The sequence below is a fragment of the Eulemur rufifrons genome, chromosome 8 (genome assembly GCF_041146395.1).
Source record: "Eulemur rufifrons isolate Redbay chromosome 8, OSU_ERuf_1, whole genome shotgun sequence".
Lineage (NCBI taxonomy): Eukaryota > Metazoa > Chordata > Mammalia > Primates > Lemuridae > Eulemur > Eulemur rufifrons.
Window position 1 is genome coordinate 80,850,839 of NC_090990.1, and position 17,437 is coordinate 80,868,275.

The 17,437-nt window shown below is 47.0% G+C and overlaps 1 protein-coding gene across 1 annotated transcript in view; it reads right to left on the minus strand.

The window, feature by feature from the left end:
* DPT (dermatopontin) overlaps window positions 1-17,186 on the minus strand; it is a 30,197-nt gene extending 13,011 nt beyond the window's left edge. Inside the window, exons 1-2 of the mRNA XM_069478307.1 lie at window positions 16,882-17,186; window positions 3,961-4,086 (exon numbers count right to left, since the gene is read on the minus strand). Of these exons, the coding sequence (XP_069334408.1) occupies window positions 3,961-4,086; window positions 16,882-17,186 (431 nt within the window). The remainder of the gene's footprint in view (window positions 1-3,960; window positions 4,087-16,881) is intronic.
* Between the last annotated feature and the right edge of the window lie 251 nt (window positions 17,187-17,437).

Consider the following 17,437-nt stretch of genomic DNA (forward strand, 5'->3'; position numbering starts at 1 on the left):
GTCTTTGTCAACTATAAAACAGCATCATATCAATGTCAGGTGTCACCATTGTTTCTGTTCCTAGGGGCCTGCAACATTTGGTTATTCGTTTGACAAATTTATTAAGGGTCTACTTTGTGCCAGGCTTGGGATGCTAAAGCAATAAGACCCAATTTATACTCTAAAGGTTTCATTCAATTTAGAAAGCTGTATAATATAATGTCATGACTCAGGCAATTTAAAGATGCCACTAAAATGTCTAGACATACCAGTGGGATAGTGAGTCATACACTATGAACCATGATGCGTACTGCGATCTCATTATCCTGCTTCTCCAAGATTTTCTTTGAAAAAGTACCGTTTCTTTTGGCAACCATGGTGGTTCTCGGCTCGAACACCATGCTATGAGAAATAGAGCCAGCATACCTTCGCAGGACTTGCTTCAGAGTTCACTTGCCATGTCATTCTGAGTAATTCTCCCCTCTTCCCCCGACCCTTTGACTCCACTGACCAATAGCAACATGCCTGGATGGTGGGATGGGGTGAGGAAAGGTGAGAAGTGTGCAGGTGGGGGTGTGAGTGGGGGTGGGAAGGCCACTGCAGACCAAGGCTTGGCGTAATTTTGCCACCGGAGCTGAATGTCCCCAGCAATTCAAGAAAAGTTGCTCATTTCTAGTTGTCAATCTTAGACCTTGGGACTTTATTCCTACATGTATATCTCCGTAATCATTAAATTCTTAGCATCTTAAATTGGTGAGTTGCATCAAATGACTTGAGAAGTCATTTCTAAAGTGTATGACAGTAAAGGTACTTAGCATTTATGAGGAAGCAGGAGTAGCCTGCAACCAGCTCCCAGGTGACCGCTGGAAATCTGGGACACCATTAGAATAACAGTGGAATTTGAGACACAAATACCCTGTCTTTTTCAGGTCACAGCATCTAAATAAACAGGGTAGGCTTCAAGCAGCAATGCCCAGAATATAGACGTAGATCACAGAAATCCATGGAATGTGGGAATTCTGGGAAGATTTAGATGTTTTCCCTTTATTCCACCCCCACCTCTGCTGTTTGACTTTTCTACAACCGGTGAGCCTCAGTTTCTTTGCCTGATCACCCAAAGCCTTAGCCCTAAGCCCACTCCCTGTCCGTGTGGCCAGGAGCCATGCGGCAGCCATGACAGCATAGCATGGACGCGGCTGGCTTTCCCACCCATCTTGGCAGAGACTTCCGGCCTCGCTGCGATGAGGAATGTTGCTGCCCTGTTCACTCCTCCTTTCCTGGGGAAGAATGAGTCAGCACACACCCAACAGACTGTCGAAGTGGTCACATATCTTATTCCTCAGCATAACAAACTCCAGTCTCCCAGTCTCAAGTTCCTCTGCCCACAAGGCAATCCACCCCCTGGCTGGGTAGATCCTCGGCAAAGTCTGCCTTTGCAAGGCCTGTTAGTTGGTGAGGAGGTTGGGTCTCTCCTGCAGCTGGGAGGGTGAAGGGGACTCTGCTTCAAGACAGGCCAGCTCTGTGTGATCAGCCAGTGGCAATGCCAGGCATGTATTATCTCATTTAGTCTTTACACCAAAACTAGGAAGTAGGCTGAAGTTATACATTCATTCATGCATTCATTCATTCATCAAATGTTAGCGAGTGCCTGCTGTATGCCTGGCATTATTTAAAGGGCTTGACATATACCAGCACAAAGATCTCTGCTTGTATAGAGCTTACATTATAGGCAGAGGGGTAGTGGGGTGGGGGGCGGGGGGAGGTTCAGAAAATTTTTTTAATAAGAAAATTATGTTTTCTGGCCCATTTCACTTTATTCTGCACGCCCTCCAGAATCATTCCTCTGAGCATTCATGCAACAGTTGTTAAGAAGACGGCTATGCTCTGAGCACTCTGCTAGGCACTGGGGGTATAAAGATGAATGAGTCCCATATCCTCCAGATGCTCACAGTCCAGAGAGGGGCAATGGTACACAAGTACTATGACAAAGGCATCTACGGCAGAGGGACAGGCCATACAACTCTAGGAGGCTTACCCTTCCCACCCTACCTCCTGCAGCCTACTGGGGCTGCCTCCTCTCCTGTCCACTCCCTCTCCTGCCCCTGAACACACTCCTCTGGGCCACCCAGTGCACACAGCCCTTATGGGTTCCTTCAGAGCCTGACCCAGGGAAAGTCCTGCTAATGTGGCAAATGGATTCACGGACTGAGTACTAGTTTTTGATTGCTCTTTAAGATGACTTATTTACATTTTAACTGGTTTTTAATGCCTTGCAACAAAGGGAGGCTGGTTTCACTATGGGAAGTGCCCTTCTGTTAGCAGACTGGGAAGGGCAGACTGGGGCAAGCCCGATCACAGGGGGCAGCCTCCTACCTACTCCTCCTTTCCCTGGGGCCCACTCTTCTTGAGAATCTGCATCCTCCCTTTGAAAACAGTTCTGGCATCTGGATTGCCTTTTGCAAAAGCGCCTTTGGAGTTAAGACATTTTTTAGGGCTCAAAACAACCTCAAAGATCTTCTGGTTCTGGGAGTTTCAACTTGTGATCCAGGGGTTCTTGGCGGTGTGTCTGTGAATGGCCTTTGGGGAGTTCGAGGACTTCTGAATTTCCTGCAGACTTTTGTATAAACAAGCTTAAGTGCATTTTATCCTGTGAAGACAAGGTCTATAGTTTTCAGCAGATTTTTAAAAACTTTGGAGACTCAGCCAAGGTGGCCATCACTGAAGTGATGTACTTAGTTTCCTCAGAGAAGTAAAGTAACTAGCTAGAGCCACACAGTTACAGCAGGGAGAGGGGACGGGGAGGTGGAGGAGGGGAGGGGAGTGAGGAGGGGCCCCCACAGAGACTGGAACTCCAGTTTCTTGTTGCCTACACCAGCGTTCCTTCCCCCTCCTCCACCACATGAGACCTTTTAGGTCTTGGGTTCAAGAACTATAACAGTTGTCTCATGAGCCACAGCCAGGCCTGCTCACCTGCTGTGGTACAATAAGATCTGCCTTATGGAGCAGTTGTAAAGAGCTGGAGGAGGCCCCTGTTCCACCATACAGCTCCAAATATCGGCTGACTTTGAGCTCTGAACTTACTACTAGGCATTACTTTAAAAAGAAAAATGTTAAGCTTTTGAACCTGTCTGTCCCTAGAGACATCGTGCACCACCTGGGCATCTGTGGAGTAACACTGATTGCAGAGGGTAAGCATAGCCCACGAGGCTGCCCTTCCAAGCACCAAACTGCAGAGAGATAAATCGCTTGAGTGAGCCAGCCTTCAAATGAGGACACTTCTGGATCCCTTTGCCCAGTGCAGAGATGCCTGGCTTGTTGGCAGAACAAAAACCTGGGGCACGTGTTAGCAACACCCAATGTAAGTTATCAGGGTAAATAAATATATACACATTCTCCTGGTCAATTGAAAGGCTAGGTCAGGAGATAATTCAGCATCAGCCCTGGGAGAGGGAAAGGAAGAAATTATCACAGGCTGGAATTTCAAATTGATCCAGAAAACAGCAACACCTTTTCTTCTGTCTATAACTATATACTAGACTCCGACCCCTTGACAGGGTTGGTTTCCCCCAAAGAGGGACTGCAGGAAAATAGATTCCCAAATAGGTCCAGCAGCCTTGGATGTGATGAGAAGTTAGCATGGGAGAAGGGAAGGAGCACTGGGACAGGGGTCAGTAGGCCTCAGGTCAGGAATTGGCACCCACAAGAAATAGCTGGGTGACTTTGGGCCAGTTACTCACTGCCAGCTCTATTGTTCTGTTTCCTTTTTTACCCAAAGAATGGTCTGAGAGCATTGGGTTGGATAATCTATAAGGGACTTCTCAGTGTGAACATTCTTATTCATTCATTCTCTTCCGTAGGCTTCTTAGGCTTGTCTGTGACGGCTCAGGCTTATCTGAAGCCAGCAACATGGACCAGGACACCCCCTAGGCTCCCCGCCAGCCCCAGGAGTCATGAGGGTTTGGGTTTGGCTGCCAGACTCACCAGCAGGCATATGGGCACCTCTTGCTGTAGCGACAGCAGTAAAATTGCCACTCCCGATCCAGCACTGACTCGAAGTAGCGGCTCTGGAACCCTGCCACCAGTCCGTTGTTGGAGCACGTCTGGTACCTGCAGAGAAGAGAGCAACTCCTGAGAACCTAAGGACAATGACACAGAAACAGACCCCTTCCCAAGACCCTGCCAGTTACACACTCTCACTGACCTAAATTCCGAACAACTATTCCATTTTTATGCAAATAGTAAAGTCTTTGTTATATTTGTAGAAATGACATATGCTCACCCTTAAAATCCAAATGGCTCAGAATCTTTCAACTGAAGGAAATTTGGGGAACACTGCTCCTGATATACCTCTATGAATACATAGTTAGGTGGAAGAATGAATAAATGGATGCACGTAGAATTTTACAAATGCAGGATTGTACTAGTCATGCCATTTTCAATAAAAGATGATGTAATTCATTTTACTTGAATTTAAAATAAATAGAAGATAAAGAGAAACACAACAAATTGGTGAACTTCAAATGGACGTTTCTTCTGCTTAGGAGCAGAGCCCTTGGACATGGAGCACAAGGAAGCCCTTCGTCCTGCCCCTCCCCAGTGCACAAAGCCCAGAGGGCTGCCATGATTTTTGTCCAGGGTAGCTCAGTGGGAGAGCAGAGCCCACGTCCCAGGCTCTCACTACTTATCCAGGAATCTTCCTACCACCCACTAGACCTAAGCTCCACATGATCAGGGCGTGTTTTGCTGGGAATTCTATTTCCACTGCCTCCCGAGGGTCCCAGCGGTGCTGGCCCCTCTTACAGAGTTGCAACAGGCCAGCTGAACTCTTCAGACTCCCTCTGAGGGTCCCTTTCCTGTCCTAGCTGCTTAGTCCTATGCTTCAAATACAATAACTCCTCTGCTCTAGTTCACAGACCACAGATAATTTTTACTCTTTCGTTCTACCTGTGCCATTGCTGGTCGTCACGGCACCTGCCTCGCTCAGCATTGGTTTAAACAGTACAACCATTTCCTCTTCTGTCCCATCTCCAGAGCTGCTGCCTCCCGTTCCTGCCCCAAATCCCATAGTCCCTTCAGGCTTGCTGTTTTTTGCTTTGATGATGACGATGCTGTTTTGTACCTGACTACGGTGGATTCTCACCTTATACGGAACGAGATCTTTCACAAGCCCTTCCAAAATAGGTCTTTAGCTACCTGTTTCTCTGCATTCTCCACCCACCCCCACCATCGACGTGGCCCCTCTCCTAAATGGGAGGAGCAGGCAGTTGTCTATGTGGCCTGGCCTGATGGCTGCTGGAATACAGCCCTGTTTTCCAAGGAAAGATAAGTTTCTAGAGAATGTAATGAATAAAGTAAGAATAAGTCCCCTGTTCTGACTTGGAAGAGAGACCTTGCTGACACACAAATGATAACACTATCAGCAACTGGATTTCATTTATTCTTTGGCATTGCTGAAGACGAACTTGTGGTTCTGACAAAACTAGATATTAAATATGTTGTGTGTCTCTGGTTGGAAATCATCTGCCCTTTTTAATCTAGTTATTATTCATTTATTTATTCCTGCATATATTATTCAAATGTGCATTTATTTATTTATGATTCATTTATTCAACGGCTTATACTCTACTACTCCTCTGTATCACTCACTTTGCTATTGTATTGAGAGAAGAATTGAGAGATGGGCTTGGACTTGGTTAACTATGCAAATTAGCTTGAATTCCCTGTTCTCAGGACTTGCAAGAAGTTCTGACAGACCACAGAACTTAGCTATGAGAGATTGACAATGCAAATTAAGATGTAAACTGAGGTCTATGGCCCTCTGATCATCTAGCCTTCTTTGCTCTACCATTGCTCACATCTTATCAGGAGTGTTGCCACTTTGTAAACACCTGGCACATTTCAGGAAGCTGCATAACTGCAATGCACTAGGGTCATAGCATGGTGGAAAGGTAGCTTTGGGGGCTGATCTTCCTGGATGGTCTATTCTATCCTAATTTCTAGCATGGTGGGTGAGAGGTAATTTCAACACGAAGCTCTAAGAGCATAAGCAAAGCTTACATGTGTCTGAAGAGAGAAAGAGCAGCAAGCTAGAGCTCCCTGTGCCTTTCTCTCTTACCATAACTAAAATGCTTCCCTCCTCTAAAGTGGAGCCCTTTCCGAATTGGGCAGGGCTGTGGTTTCCTTGGAGCTGTTGTTCCACTGTTTTGGTTTGTCTTGAACACTCAGCCCCGTACAAGGGACAGAGTTCCCATGCTGGTAAGTTCCCCTAAGTAAAAATAAATGCAGGAAGATAAGCTGGCCTATTTCGTGGAGTACCAGCTCTGAAGGCAATCCAAGTTCCGCGAATTCCCCGCCGGCTCCCAGCCAGGCTGCTGGCCCCGCAGCCCATAGGGGAAGTGTGTGTGTCACTTTCTCATGCACCACCTCAGATAACGCTGCCCCGTGAAGATTATTGGGACCCTACAGGCTCAGAGACTGAGAACATACGGTGAAAGTTAGATAACCAAACATAACCCTCCTCTCCCAGCTTTGATTCCATCGCCTTCACATTTTGGTAGAGTGAGCCTGCTTAGGAGTGTGAAATCATTCCTTCCAGAACTGGATCTTTGTAGGGGTACGCTTTTACACTGTGGGGAGCAGATAGCAGAGTGGTTAGGAACATGGGCGATGCTACTGGACTGTGCCCCACTGCCCTTAGCTGGGTCACCTTGGGCAGGCTTCATATTCTCTAATGGCCTCAGTTTCTTCATCTACACAATAATAGCACATACTTATTAAAGTTATGGTGAAGACCAAGCAAGACAACACATATACAATTCTTAGGATAGTTTTTTAATGCTTAATAAATTATTTCTTGTTGTCCCTATTCTTTCATTTAGTCTATGCAGTAATTGTGAGCATACTTGATGAAAGCTGCCCCTGGGCTCCCCATCTCCAGTCAGTGAAAGGGCTTCCATACGCATTCCCGGACCTGCCGTCTCCCTAAAGCAAAGCTCACTGAGGTCGGATGGCTTAGCCACCCGCTTTGTGGCACAGGTAGTTTAGTGTGTCTCAGCACCCTGGTGAGTGGTGAAGTCCTTGGGGGAAGAAAATCACTTAATCTTCATTTGTGTCCCCCACAGTGCTGGCACCGCTGTCCAGCAAATGTTTAATGGGAGAACGCAGCACGGGTGACTACCAGCTACCTCCCGTTCTCAGAGGCAGAATTGACTTTTAAGAGCCCATCGCTCAAATCCGTGAAGGGCCCTGAAACTCCCTCCCCCTGGTTTCCACGGGGCTTGGATCGGTGGTCCAGCATCCCACTTCCACCCTCCCCCTCGGGAACGCTGCCGCTCCGTGAGCAGAGTGAAAAATGAACATATCTTTGGGTATTCCTCTCCTCAATTTCTCTCACTTTCAATCACCTTTTCTAAAAAGTGTCTTATTTAATGAGACTCACCTAAACCTTGGCCACAGCTGTGGGAGCCTCTGAAAGGGGCTGGACTAGGGGAGCTAGAAGAACCTGCATTGCTAAAGTTACCAAATTCAAGTTAAAAAGAGATGCTTAGTGGCCAAAAGCCATGCCTGAGGCTCTGACTCACTCTGCAGCACCTGGTTGTCACTCCTGAATGGTCTGCAGGGCAGAGTAGTGGCCCAGGGCAATGGTGAGTTTCCTGGTGGTCTGTGCAGCGTGACCCCAGCCGAGACATCAGCACAGACGCCATGGGAACATCCCCTCAGAATACGAGGCACCAGGGCCTGCTCCAGGGACGCTCTCCCTCCATCCGAGGAGACATACTTTTTTCTCACTGAGGCTCAATTTTAGTTTCACAAACTGGAGCATTGTTAGCCCTGCTCCACCTGACACTAGAAACTTTCTAGAAGGAAAATCACAAGGCAGTTACTCCTCCTCTGACAACAACATTTATGAATCTTTCCTAAGAAAGTGGCCTTTCTGAAAATGATTTGTCTCGGGGCCAGCACCCTGAAAGCAAAAGCAAATACAGAAAACCTTCTCCTGTATCTGCCATGGCAAAACGTAGAAACAACAGGACACGGGAAAGAGCTGTTGTTGAGGAATCAGCAGACACGAGTTCAAGTCTCAGCCCCGACCTTAACATGCTTTGTGCAGTCTTGCCTAAGTCATGAGGATGTGTGCAGATTCAGAGAAATAATGCCTGCAAAACTCTTGGCCAAGGTAGTACCTGGAAGAGCTGGGACTCAAACTCAGGTTCGTTTGGGGCCAAAGCTTATATCCATGAGCTCTTGGGGAGCACAAAAGTCTCCTTGGAATTGTCCTTCAGCTCTGATCAGTGCTCCAGCCAGGCTTCCTCCCTGTTCATCAAGTCCAAAGCTGTCGGACAGGCGGAGTGACAGAGGCCAGAACCGGAAAGTGTGTGAGCATCTGGTTCTGTTTGTGAACTTTACTCAGTTTTAGTCTCTCCTTCTGGTCCCTGCTGGTCTCAGTCCGAACCTACAGAAAGTCCAAACTCTTAGCGAGTTGGGATTGAGTCAGGTGTAAAACAGGGCAAAGGGAAGCAGAGCCATCTCTGTCCAGGGCTCCCCAAATGCCATTAAATACATAATAGATGGGCTGGTTGTGCAGATCTCTTTCTTCCCAGCTCCACAAACACACAGATGTATTTCAAGGGCTGTTAGTCAGTCTCCAACCCCACTGCAACGATGAACCAAGAGAGGTTTTGCCCATAGTCCAGACCAGTGGCTAACTCTATGTGGCATAGCCTCCTTACTCCCCCAAATTGACTCCCCCTCCCCAAAGATGGATGAGGCCTTACATTATATTAAGATTTCCATTTTTTTTAGAGTAAAGCATTGACCTTTTTTTTTTTTCTTCTGAGACATATTCCCACTCTGTTGCCCAGGCTAGAGTGCCATGGCATCAGCCTAGCTCACAGCAACCTCAAACTCCTGGGCTCAAGCGATCCTCCTGCTTCAGCCTCACAAGTAGCTGGGACTACAGGCATGTGCCACCATGCCCAGCTAATTTTTTCTATTTTTAGTTGCCGGGTTAATTTTTTTTTCTTTCTGTTTTTAGTAGAGATGAGGGTCTCACTCTTGCTCAATCTGGTCTCAAACTCCTGAGCTCAATCAATCCACCTGCCTCGGCCTCCCAGAGTGCTAGGATTATAGGCATAAGCACTGATTTTTGTTAATTCTATTTTCCTCAGGATAATTTTTTTGAGTTGCTATCAAGCATTGGTAACATGGTACACAGAATTTTATACTTTTCATTAAGTCTTTCAACAAATATTCATGAGAACCTACTCTATGCTCGGTGCTGGACTTGGTCCAGAATCGTTTTCAGAGAGCTGGGACTGAGCGCAGACATAGTGATGGTGCAGACACCAGGTAGAAGAGTAGATTGGTGCCAAAGACGCTGGGGCAGAGACATAGAACAGTGGACAGGAATGGCAGGACAGTGAATAGGCAAGGGGCAGAGACAAGCCCAGCTTGGGGGCATCTCCCCAGAAAAAGGAGTGTTTAAAGTTCTGGATATTTCTCTTAAGCCCAAGCAGAAGGCCCCACGGCCCATCTCACCCTTCCTGCTGATGTTTATAGCTACTTCTGTAAAATTAGGTGACAACTCCTAACCTGACAGTATTAATGTGAAGAGCAAGGAGAGGCTCTGTGTCACGTGCCTAGCACACAGCCTGGCACAAAGTATGCTATTAAAAGACCAGAGAAGGAGTAGTTATTGTTACTATGACCATAAATATCTGAAAGACAAGCTACATCCTAGTCTCCACTTTTTGTAAACATTGGGGTCTACGTTAGGAATTGCCAGGGTTTAGTTTTCCAAGGGGAAAGCAAGATGCACCTCAGAAAGCAGTATCAGAGAATAAAAGACAGTATCAATTCTCCCCTTCAAGAAGTCTGCCTGCCTTGACAATTGCAACTCATACTGATTTTTCTTCCTGTGACATGTTGATGTCACCATCGCACATTTCATCTAACATGCACTATGGCTGAGTAGCCTCGTGGCGAGACAATGCAAGGTCTTTGAAGGTAAACACTGCACCACTTGCTGCTCATCGTCCTGCCACAATGGTGGGGACACAAACAGTCTCTTTAAATAGTGCTGAGTTGCCCGCAGTCTGCTCTCTTCCTGCCTGTATCTGGGTCGGTGTTCTGCTTTTTCTCCATGCCCAGGTTATGAGGCTGCTGTCTCTCTACAAGCAGAAATGACCTGCCAAACAGCGTCTCTGGATAGAAAACCCTAGCACCGGACAGAGGGAGAACACCTCTCCAAATGCAAATTCCTGATCCATTTTGGAAAAATGTGGGCAGTAGAGGTTACCCCAAAGGCCTCAGAGAAGGTCCAGATTATCTTGTGAGACGTATCTACGTGCTGACAGCAATTCCAGGGATTGCATGAGCTGTGTTAGCATCAAGGCAAATTTATGTGAGCTCATGAATATCAATTATTATAATATTTGTTCAAAAATCTATTGTTAACCAAGAGATCTAATGTTACCTCAGTGTCTATTAAAATGTGACAAATATCCAAGACACTCATAATGTACATGTAATATTATATTTATAGATTGTAATCAAATTATATATTCCAAAAGCAAAATGGTACATACGGGAGTCTCTGTAGTCTAGCAATTTGGATTTTAACTCCACCTTTGTAACTGACCAACTGTGTGCTATTTATCTCTGGGATCTCAGTTTCCACAGAGTAGTCAGGATAAAATGACGACAAACAACCTTTATCAAGGACTTCGCATGTGCCAGGCATCATGCTTAGCACTATACATAACTTAATTATTTTAATCATCAAATCAATCCTATGAAATGGGCTCAAATAACCAGATTCCCACCACCATCACTGTTTTATATATAAAGAAACACAGGCTTAGAAAAATGAAGTAATTTCTGAGGACACACAGCAAGTAATGTACATGTATTATTTCCTTTAATTCTCACAACACTTCTGAAGAGTTGTTTTTGTAGATGTAGAAACTGAGGATTTGAGAGCTGAGATGACTTGTATAAAGGTAGTAGTGGGAATGCATTGAGAATTTTTCTGTCTGACTCTAAAATTCATAAATTTTCCATTACTTCAAGATACCTCAACGAAACACACACAGACACACACACACACACACACACACAAAGATATCCTAACTCTGTGAGACTGTCTTATTGATTACGAAGATTATATCCGCCAGGTACCCAGACAGAAGCGAATCCCCTATTGGGAGGAGTGAACTCTTGCCATCCTTACAAGAACAGCCAACAGCCATTTTTGCAAAGTGCAAGCTCCCCCAGACAATTGATTCCTAGCACTTAGGCGAGTGACCTGGATGGAAAGTTGGCGAGAATCCTAGATCTGCCATAACCCTGTCCTCCCACACTCAGCCTTCTTGCCCTCAGAAGTCACTCTTACGTGGATTTGATATCTTCTTTAGGTCAGCGCTCACTGCAGCTCCATCCAAGAACAAAAATAACACCAGCATTTCATATCGCCTGCAGCACCGTGGCATCAAGCTGGCTGGCCCGGCTTCTGCCCCTGCCATCTGCTGGCAACGCCTGGGCACGTCTCCTCGTGTAAGATGGAGATAACCGTTAACATCTGCCTCTCAGTATCGCAGTGAAGATCAAATGAGATTAGACTACGAGTAACTTGAGGGCACAGATTGTATGTTAGTCACCTCCATGTTCCAGGAGTCTGGCAAAGTTTGTGATAATAAGCATTTCATAGTGAATGAATGAGGAACTGAATGTATAAATGAATGTATAAATGTATAATGTGTTTATAAATAAATACACTATAAACTATAAATCACCACACGAATTAAGGTTAGGGTCATAGAGCCTATACTTAATATAATGATTTCTTTCATTTGTTTAATTGCTCCACTCTCTTGGCCTTAATTCCTAAACTATGGTGTAAGGAGCTTGGTCTAGATTACACCTAGGCCCATCTAGTGCTGAGATTCTTGGATTCCATTATGCTCTGTGTGTTCTGCATTCTTATGTTTGATTCTTGACATTTTTACTTGGGAGTAATTTTATATTTACAGAAGAGTGGCAATGATAATAGATAAGATTCATGGCTGCCCTTCACCCAGCTTCCCAGACGTCATCCTTCGTAACTCAGGCATGTCTATGAACACTAAGAAAGTAGCACTGGTGCAGCACTAAACGAAGACTTTAGTTTGATATTGTCAGTTTTTCCACAAATGTCCTTTTTCTGTTCCAGGATCCAAACCAAGATAGGATAATGTGTAGCATTTAGTCCTTATGGTTTTTGAAATAAAAAATTTACTGTTCTACTTTTTAAGTATATTGAGACATTAAGATTCTAGGGAGAATGGAAACCTAATAAAGACTTGATTCTGGCCGGGCGTGGTGGCTCACGCCTGTAATCCTAGCACTCTGGGAGGCCGAGGTGGGCGGATCGTTTGAGCTCAGGAGTTCGAGACCAGCCTGAGCAAGAGCGAGACCCCATCTCTACTAAAAATAGAAAAGAAATTATATGGACAGCTAAAAATATATATAGAAAAAATTAGCCGGGCATGGTGGCTCATGCCTGTAGTCCCAGCTACTCGGGAGGCTGAGACAGGAGGATCGCTTGAGCTCAGGAGTTTGAGGTTGCTGTGAGCTAGGCTGACGCCACGGCACTCACTCTAGCCTGGGCAACAGAGTGAGACTCTGTCTCAAAAAAAAAAAAAAAAAAAAAAAAAAAGACTTGATTCTGCAGTGACAGACTGCATCACCACCCGCTGTGCATGTTTTAGAACCCTTAGGAGATCTAAAAAGATCATGCTGCATGTTGGTAAATGCAACAAACCAAAATGAGACGTAAAAAATACAGTTGAACCCCAAACACATATGACAGACACTGGAATATTGAGAATTAAAGACGTAAGCAAAATGGTTTCCCCCATGGGAAAATCTGTGGGCTTCTTCACTGAGGGTAGCAGGGACACTGGCTGGGATTCGCACTGCCTGAAGCACCAACTAGTCTGACTTAGTCTTTCACTACATATTTCCTGGGGGCCTCCTATGGGCCAGCACTATTCTAGGCAAAGGGCCTGTGTTCGTGAAGCTCGTATTTTGGTGAGGGAGACAAACAATGAACAAATACAGATTGGGCAGCGACAAGCGCACTGTAGGGAACGAGGCAGGCTGAGGGAGGAGAGAGTGGGAGATGTGGGTTTGGAGGAGGTGGTCCTGGAAAGCCTCTCTGAGCAGGTGGGTGTTGTGCACACTGAACACTCGGAGCCGTCAATCGGGATGATCGCTTTGTGCTATACAGAGCTGTGGTCTTGCGTAGATTCTGGAAATAGTCAGATTATGGAAAACTGAGTTCCCCACCAACCTATCCAGCTTCAAATTTTCCTTGATGCTAGCAAAGCCCGATGGCATAGTTTTCCTTCCTCTTCTTCCACATCGTGGGGCCTATCATGGGTGAATGCATAAATTCAGCTCTAACACAAACGGCCACTGCAAAATGTCTCCTTGAGATTCTTTGAAGCTCAGGGTGAAAAAGCACATGCCAATAAACAGAATAAACAGAGCACTTTCCTCTGACTTCAAACTCTGTGTCAAGCTGTCTTGCCCAACATAAGCCACATCAATTCCAGACTCCCTAAACCTTTATTGAGCGCCCCTGGTGTGCCGGCATTTGGTTTAGGTTTAGATTTGCTTTAGAGTTCTCCTCCCTATACTTTCTCCCATAAGCGTGGCAATAACACCCTCTAACAGATTTTGAGGTGGGTGTCACACCTTTCTTTTCTTTTCTTTTTTGCCAGAAGGAGGAGCTGAATGCCACAGAGCTAAGCCATGATACAAGCGGGAGCTGCGAACCCATGTTTCCTGATCCCAGGCTCAGAGCTCCTTCCACCACATGACAGCACAGCCTCACTGGGAAATTCCAGCTTCATCTTGTTCCACACGGGCCCCAGTGTCCTGCCGCCTGTGCCAACCCAAGTTAGAGCAGACTCCCTGAGAACAACCTGGGCATGCCCAGAGATGGCAAAATGCCACTCTCAGGGCCCCAGGTAAAGCCCCCTGGCAGTCATCAGTGGCAGAGGCCAGCACCCACACCTCGGAGCCTGGCACCCAGAGAGGTCGTTTCCAACAGAGAACCTGTGACATGCAGCTCCACAAGCCACACTCAGCTATGACAGCAGCACCTTTTAAAGACCATGCCCTGATTAGCAAGTTTCTTTAGCAGATCCTATGTGCCGTTGTCAAGTCTGTGTTCAACGCTGCTCCCCTCTTTTAAAATAAACCTGAAAGCTAATTTGGTTATACAAGGCAGCCAAATTGCACAAAACTATCAACAAGTCTTCCCCCAGAACAGATTAAGAGCCTGCAGCCAACGGGAGGATGTAATCGCTTCCCAGCCTGTGAGCAATTTCTTTCCTTCCAGATTTTTCACTGAGACTGGAGTCTGAACTCAAAGTCACAATCATTTAAAAAGTGCATCTGGGGTAGTTGGTGTCAGTCCCGGGGCAGTGGAGGACTACTGTAAAGAAGCTGATTGCATGTTTGTGCATTTTCAACCCTGTGATTAGTGGAGAGGAAGAAGGAGGCAACAGAGGGTGGAAGGAAAGGAAAAAAAAAAAAAATCACTGGACTCCGCATATTCAAAAATGCAGGGGAAGAGGAAGGGGAAGAGCTATCTGACCTGTCAGCTTCTCACTTGACTCCCTTCAACCAAACAAAATCATGTTATTTCACCTTCTTCCTCTTTTGCTTTTCTTCAAATAGTTTGGGAGTTCATGACAAACCAGTCACAAGCTGGCAAGTTTAAAACTAAACATCATCTGGCTTCCCTCCCTAGCAGGGATGAACACAAAGATTGACAGAATGGGAGAAAAAGCCAAGTGCACTTTCAGGGGTGAGCCGCCACTCTGTGGAGCAGTCTGACCACATGCTCATTTCCCAAATGGGGTAGGAGCCTGGAGGGGTGGGTGCCGTGACCAAAGTCACACCACAAGTTGTCATTAGAACCAGGACCCAGCCCCAGGCATCCTGACTCAAAGCCCAGGGTTCATCCTCGAGGGTTTGAGGATTCGCCAAGTGCTATTTTACTGTGGCTCCAAAAAGGGGTGTTAGAAAGAGGCCTCACCCATGTGATGGCCCCCCTGAGATGGGAGGACGTGAGGGCCAGTTGTAACTAGGTCGTTTCTGTGCTGCATGCCAGGCAATGGGCTGGCTGCAGGGAGTCACTGTAGACCATCCTCAAGGTGAGCTGGTCTCTGAGCCAGCCATCTGGCAGAAGGGGTTTTGGATAATTAAGTCCCTTTGCCAGACGCAGTGGGGGTGGATGAAGACGGCCACTTAATGGCTGTCCAAGCAGCCTCCACGGCCCAGTTCCCCAACCTGCAGCGGCCTGTGAGAGTTCTCTCCCCATCCCTTGCAGGGGCCAGCTGAGCCGCTCCTTGGTTGTGATAATCAGACTGGTCCCCAGGGTTGGGCTTCTGCTGTGATCTTGCCGATCCCTACCCTGTCCCTGGATGAAGAGCTGCCCTGAGTCTGGTCCTGTGGTGCTGGCTCTGCTCAGCTCTGGTGTGGGAGCCCATGCTTGGCGCAGGCAGCTGGCTCTCAGGAGCCCATCACTCTGGCTAAGTACAAACTCTTTGGAGCAAAGACTCTAGATCCAAATCCCAGCTTTCCAGCCGAGGAAACATCCGATCTCTAGGCTGCAGTTTGCCTACCTATATAATGACGTGTAGATTTGTTTTGAGCATTCAACGAGGTAATCCACAGAAAGCACTTAGCATGGTGCCAGCTCAGGGTAAGCACTCAATAAATGGCAGCTGTTTTGATTACCCAGTGGCCCCCTCTCTTTCCTGGCTCCCCCACCCAGCAATGTCTTTTCCTCTTGGATTCCCATCATCGTCTGTCTGTGGTTGTGTGAGCCCTGGGTTATGCTTGACCACTCCCAAGGCTCACTACACCAGTGGCTGCTGGAATGTCTCGTAGTCTCCTGGCTCGCTCTACGGATAGTACATGCAGCAGCTGCCAGCTAGGCTTGCTCCTCCCTGGGCCTGCCTTCGCTGTGGTCAGCCTCCCTCGCTCCTCCAACCCCCTCTACAGTTCTGGCTCCATGTAGGCTGCCGTGAATAAGCGGCCTAGTGGTCAACTGCTACTGGGATGGGCTCCTGACCACATACTGGGGCTGGGACCTCTGCGACAGTTACAACCCACAGAGAAGGGCAAGCTCTGATCAGTTCCATGCCATTGCCTAGCACAGAGTGCAGTCAGGAGAGGACAGCACCTCTCTCTATAAGCCTTTAGGAAACTATTTTCCAGCAATGGAACCCACTTTAAATTCAGGCAGAGAGAAGGACCTCAGTACTCATAACTATGAGAAACACATTTAATTGGGGAAGTAGAGAGCTATTTAATTTCGCTTCCCTGTGCTTAAATTTCTCTGTCCCCTCTCCCCCATTCACTTGCACTAAATCAATATTTCTCCAACTATATGTGCTGAGGGCCCAATTGCTTATTTTCCCCAAACTATCGTGGACCAATATGTTTGTAAAACAGTAAAAACAAATTGCTACAAAATGAAAATGTCACTGAAATGGCAAAGCCCTGTTCAGTTGCTGTAAAGTTTCCTACTCTCAGTTTCTGTACTTATCTTTCTGCAGTCTGGTAAACTTTGCACCTACCCACACCGGCTCCCGGCCCAAACTGAGAGTAGGTAGGGCTGCTTCTGGAAGGAACAGAACCAGAAAGAAGTCTCCCTCCCACGGACACTCCCCATCCTGGATGCAGTGGGCTCTGCAGCAGCCCTGCCCCACCCGGAGCATGCAATGGTGAGGTCTGGGGTAGGGTTTGCCCAGGCTTTAGGTGCTGAGATTCCTCGAGAGTCGCAGCCCCCAGAGGGAGGGATATGCAGAGATGTTCCCAGCCCGAGTGAGCGGCTGCCCTTACCATTCCATGCCAGCCCGGTTGATCTCCTCCCACCAGCACTCCGTGGGTTCCCCGAGGTTCTGGGGCGTGGGCATGCAGGCGTAGTTCCATTGTCTGTCAGAACCTTCCTTCTTGCTGAAGATGCTCCTCACAGCCACCACCACCTGCCCATGGGGACACTGGTAGCTGAAGCCCTGCCGGTTCAGATTCACCCACCCATCATCGCTGTAGTCATGGTACTGCTGGTACGGGTAACCGTAGTCGCCATACTGGCCCCAGGCCACGGTGACCAGGGGCAGAAGTACCCACAGAAGAGTGAGGTCCATGCTGCCTGGGCTTTTGGCAAAAAATGTCACTCTAGGTTTGCTGGGCTGTTTTATACAGCTGCCTCTGACATGTGGCTTCCAGATGTGGGTGAGCAGGATCCAACTGCAGTGTGTCATTGCTTAAACAAAACTTTTCCGTGCTGAGATATCAACCATAACGACATTCAGCTTGTTTTAAGGTGGAATTCTAGGAATATGCAAGGAATATGGAAGTTGAAGCAACTTCCTGGAGAAAGAGCAACTTTGCAGAT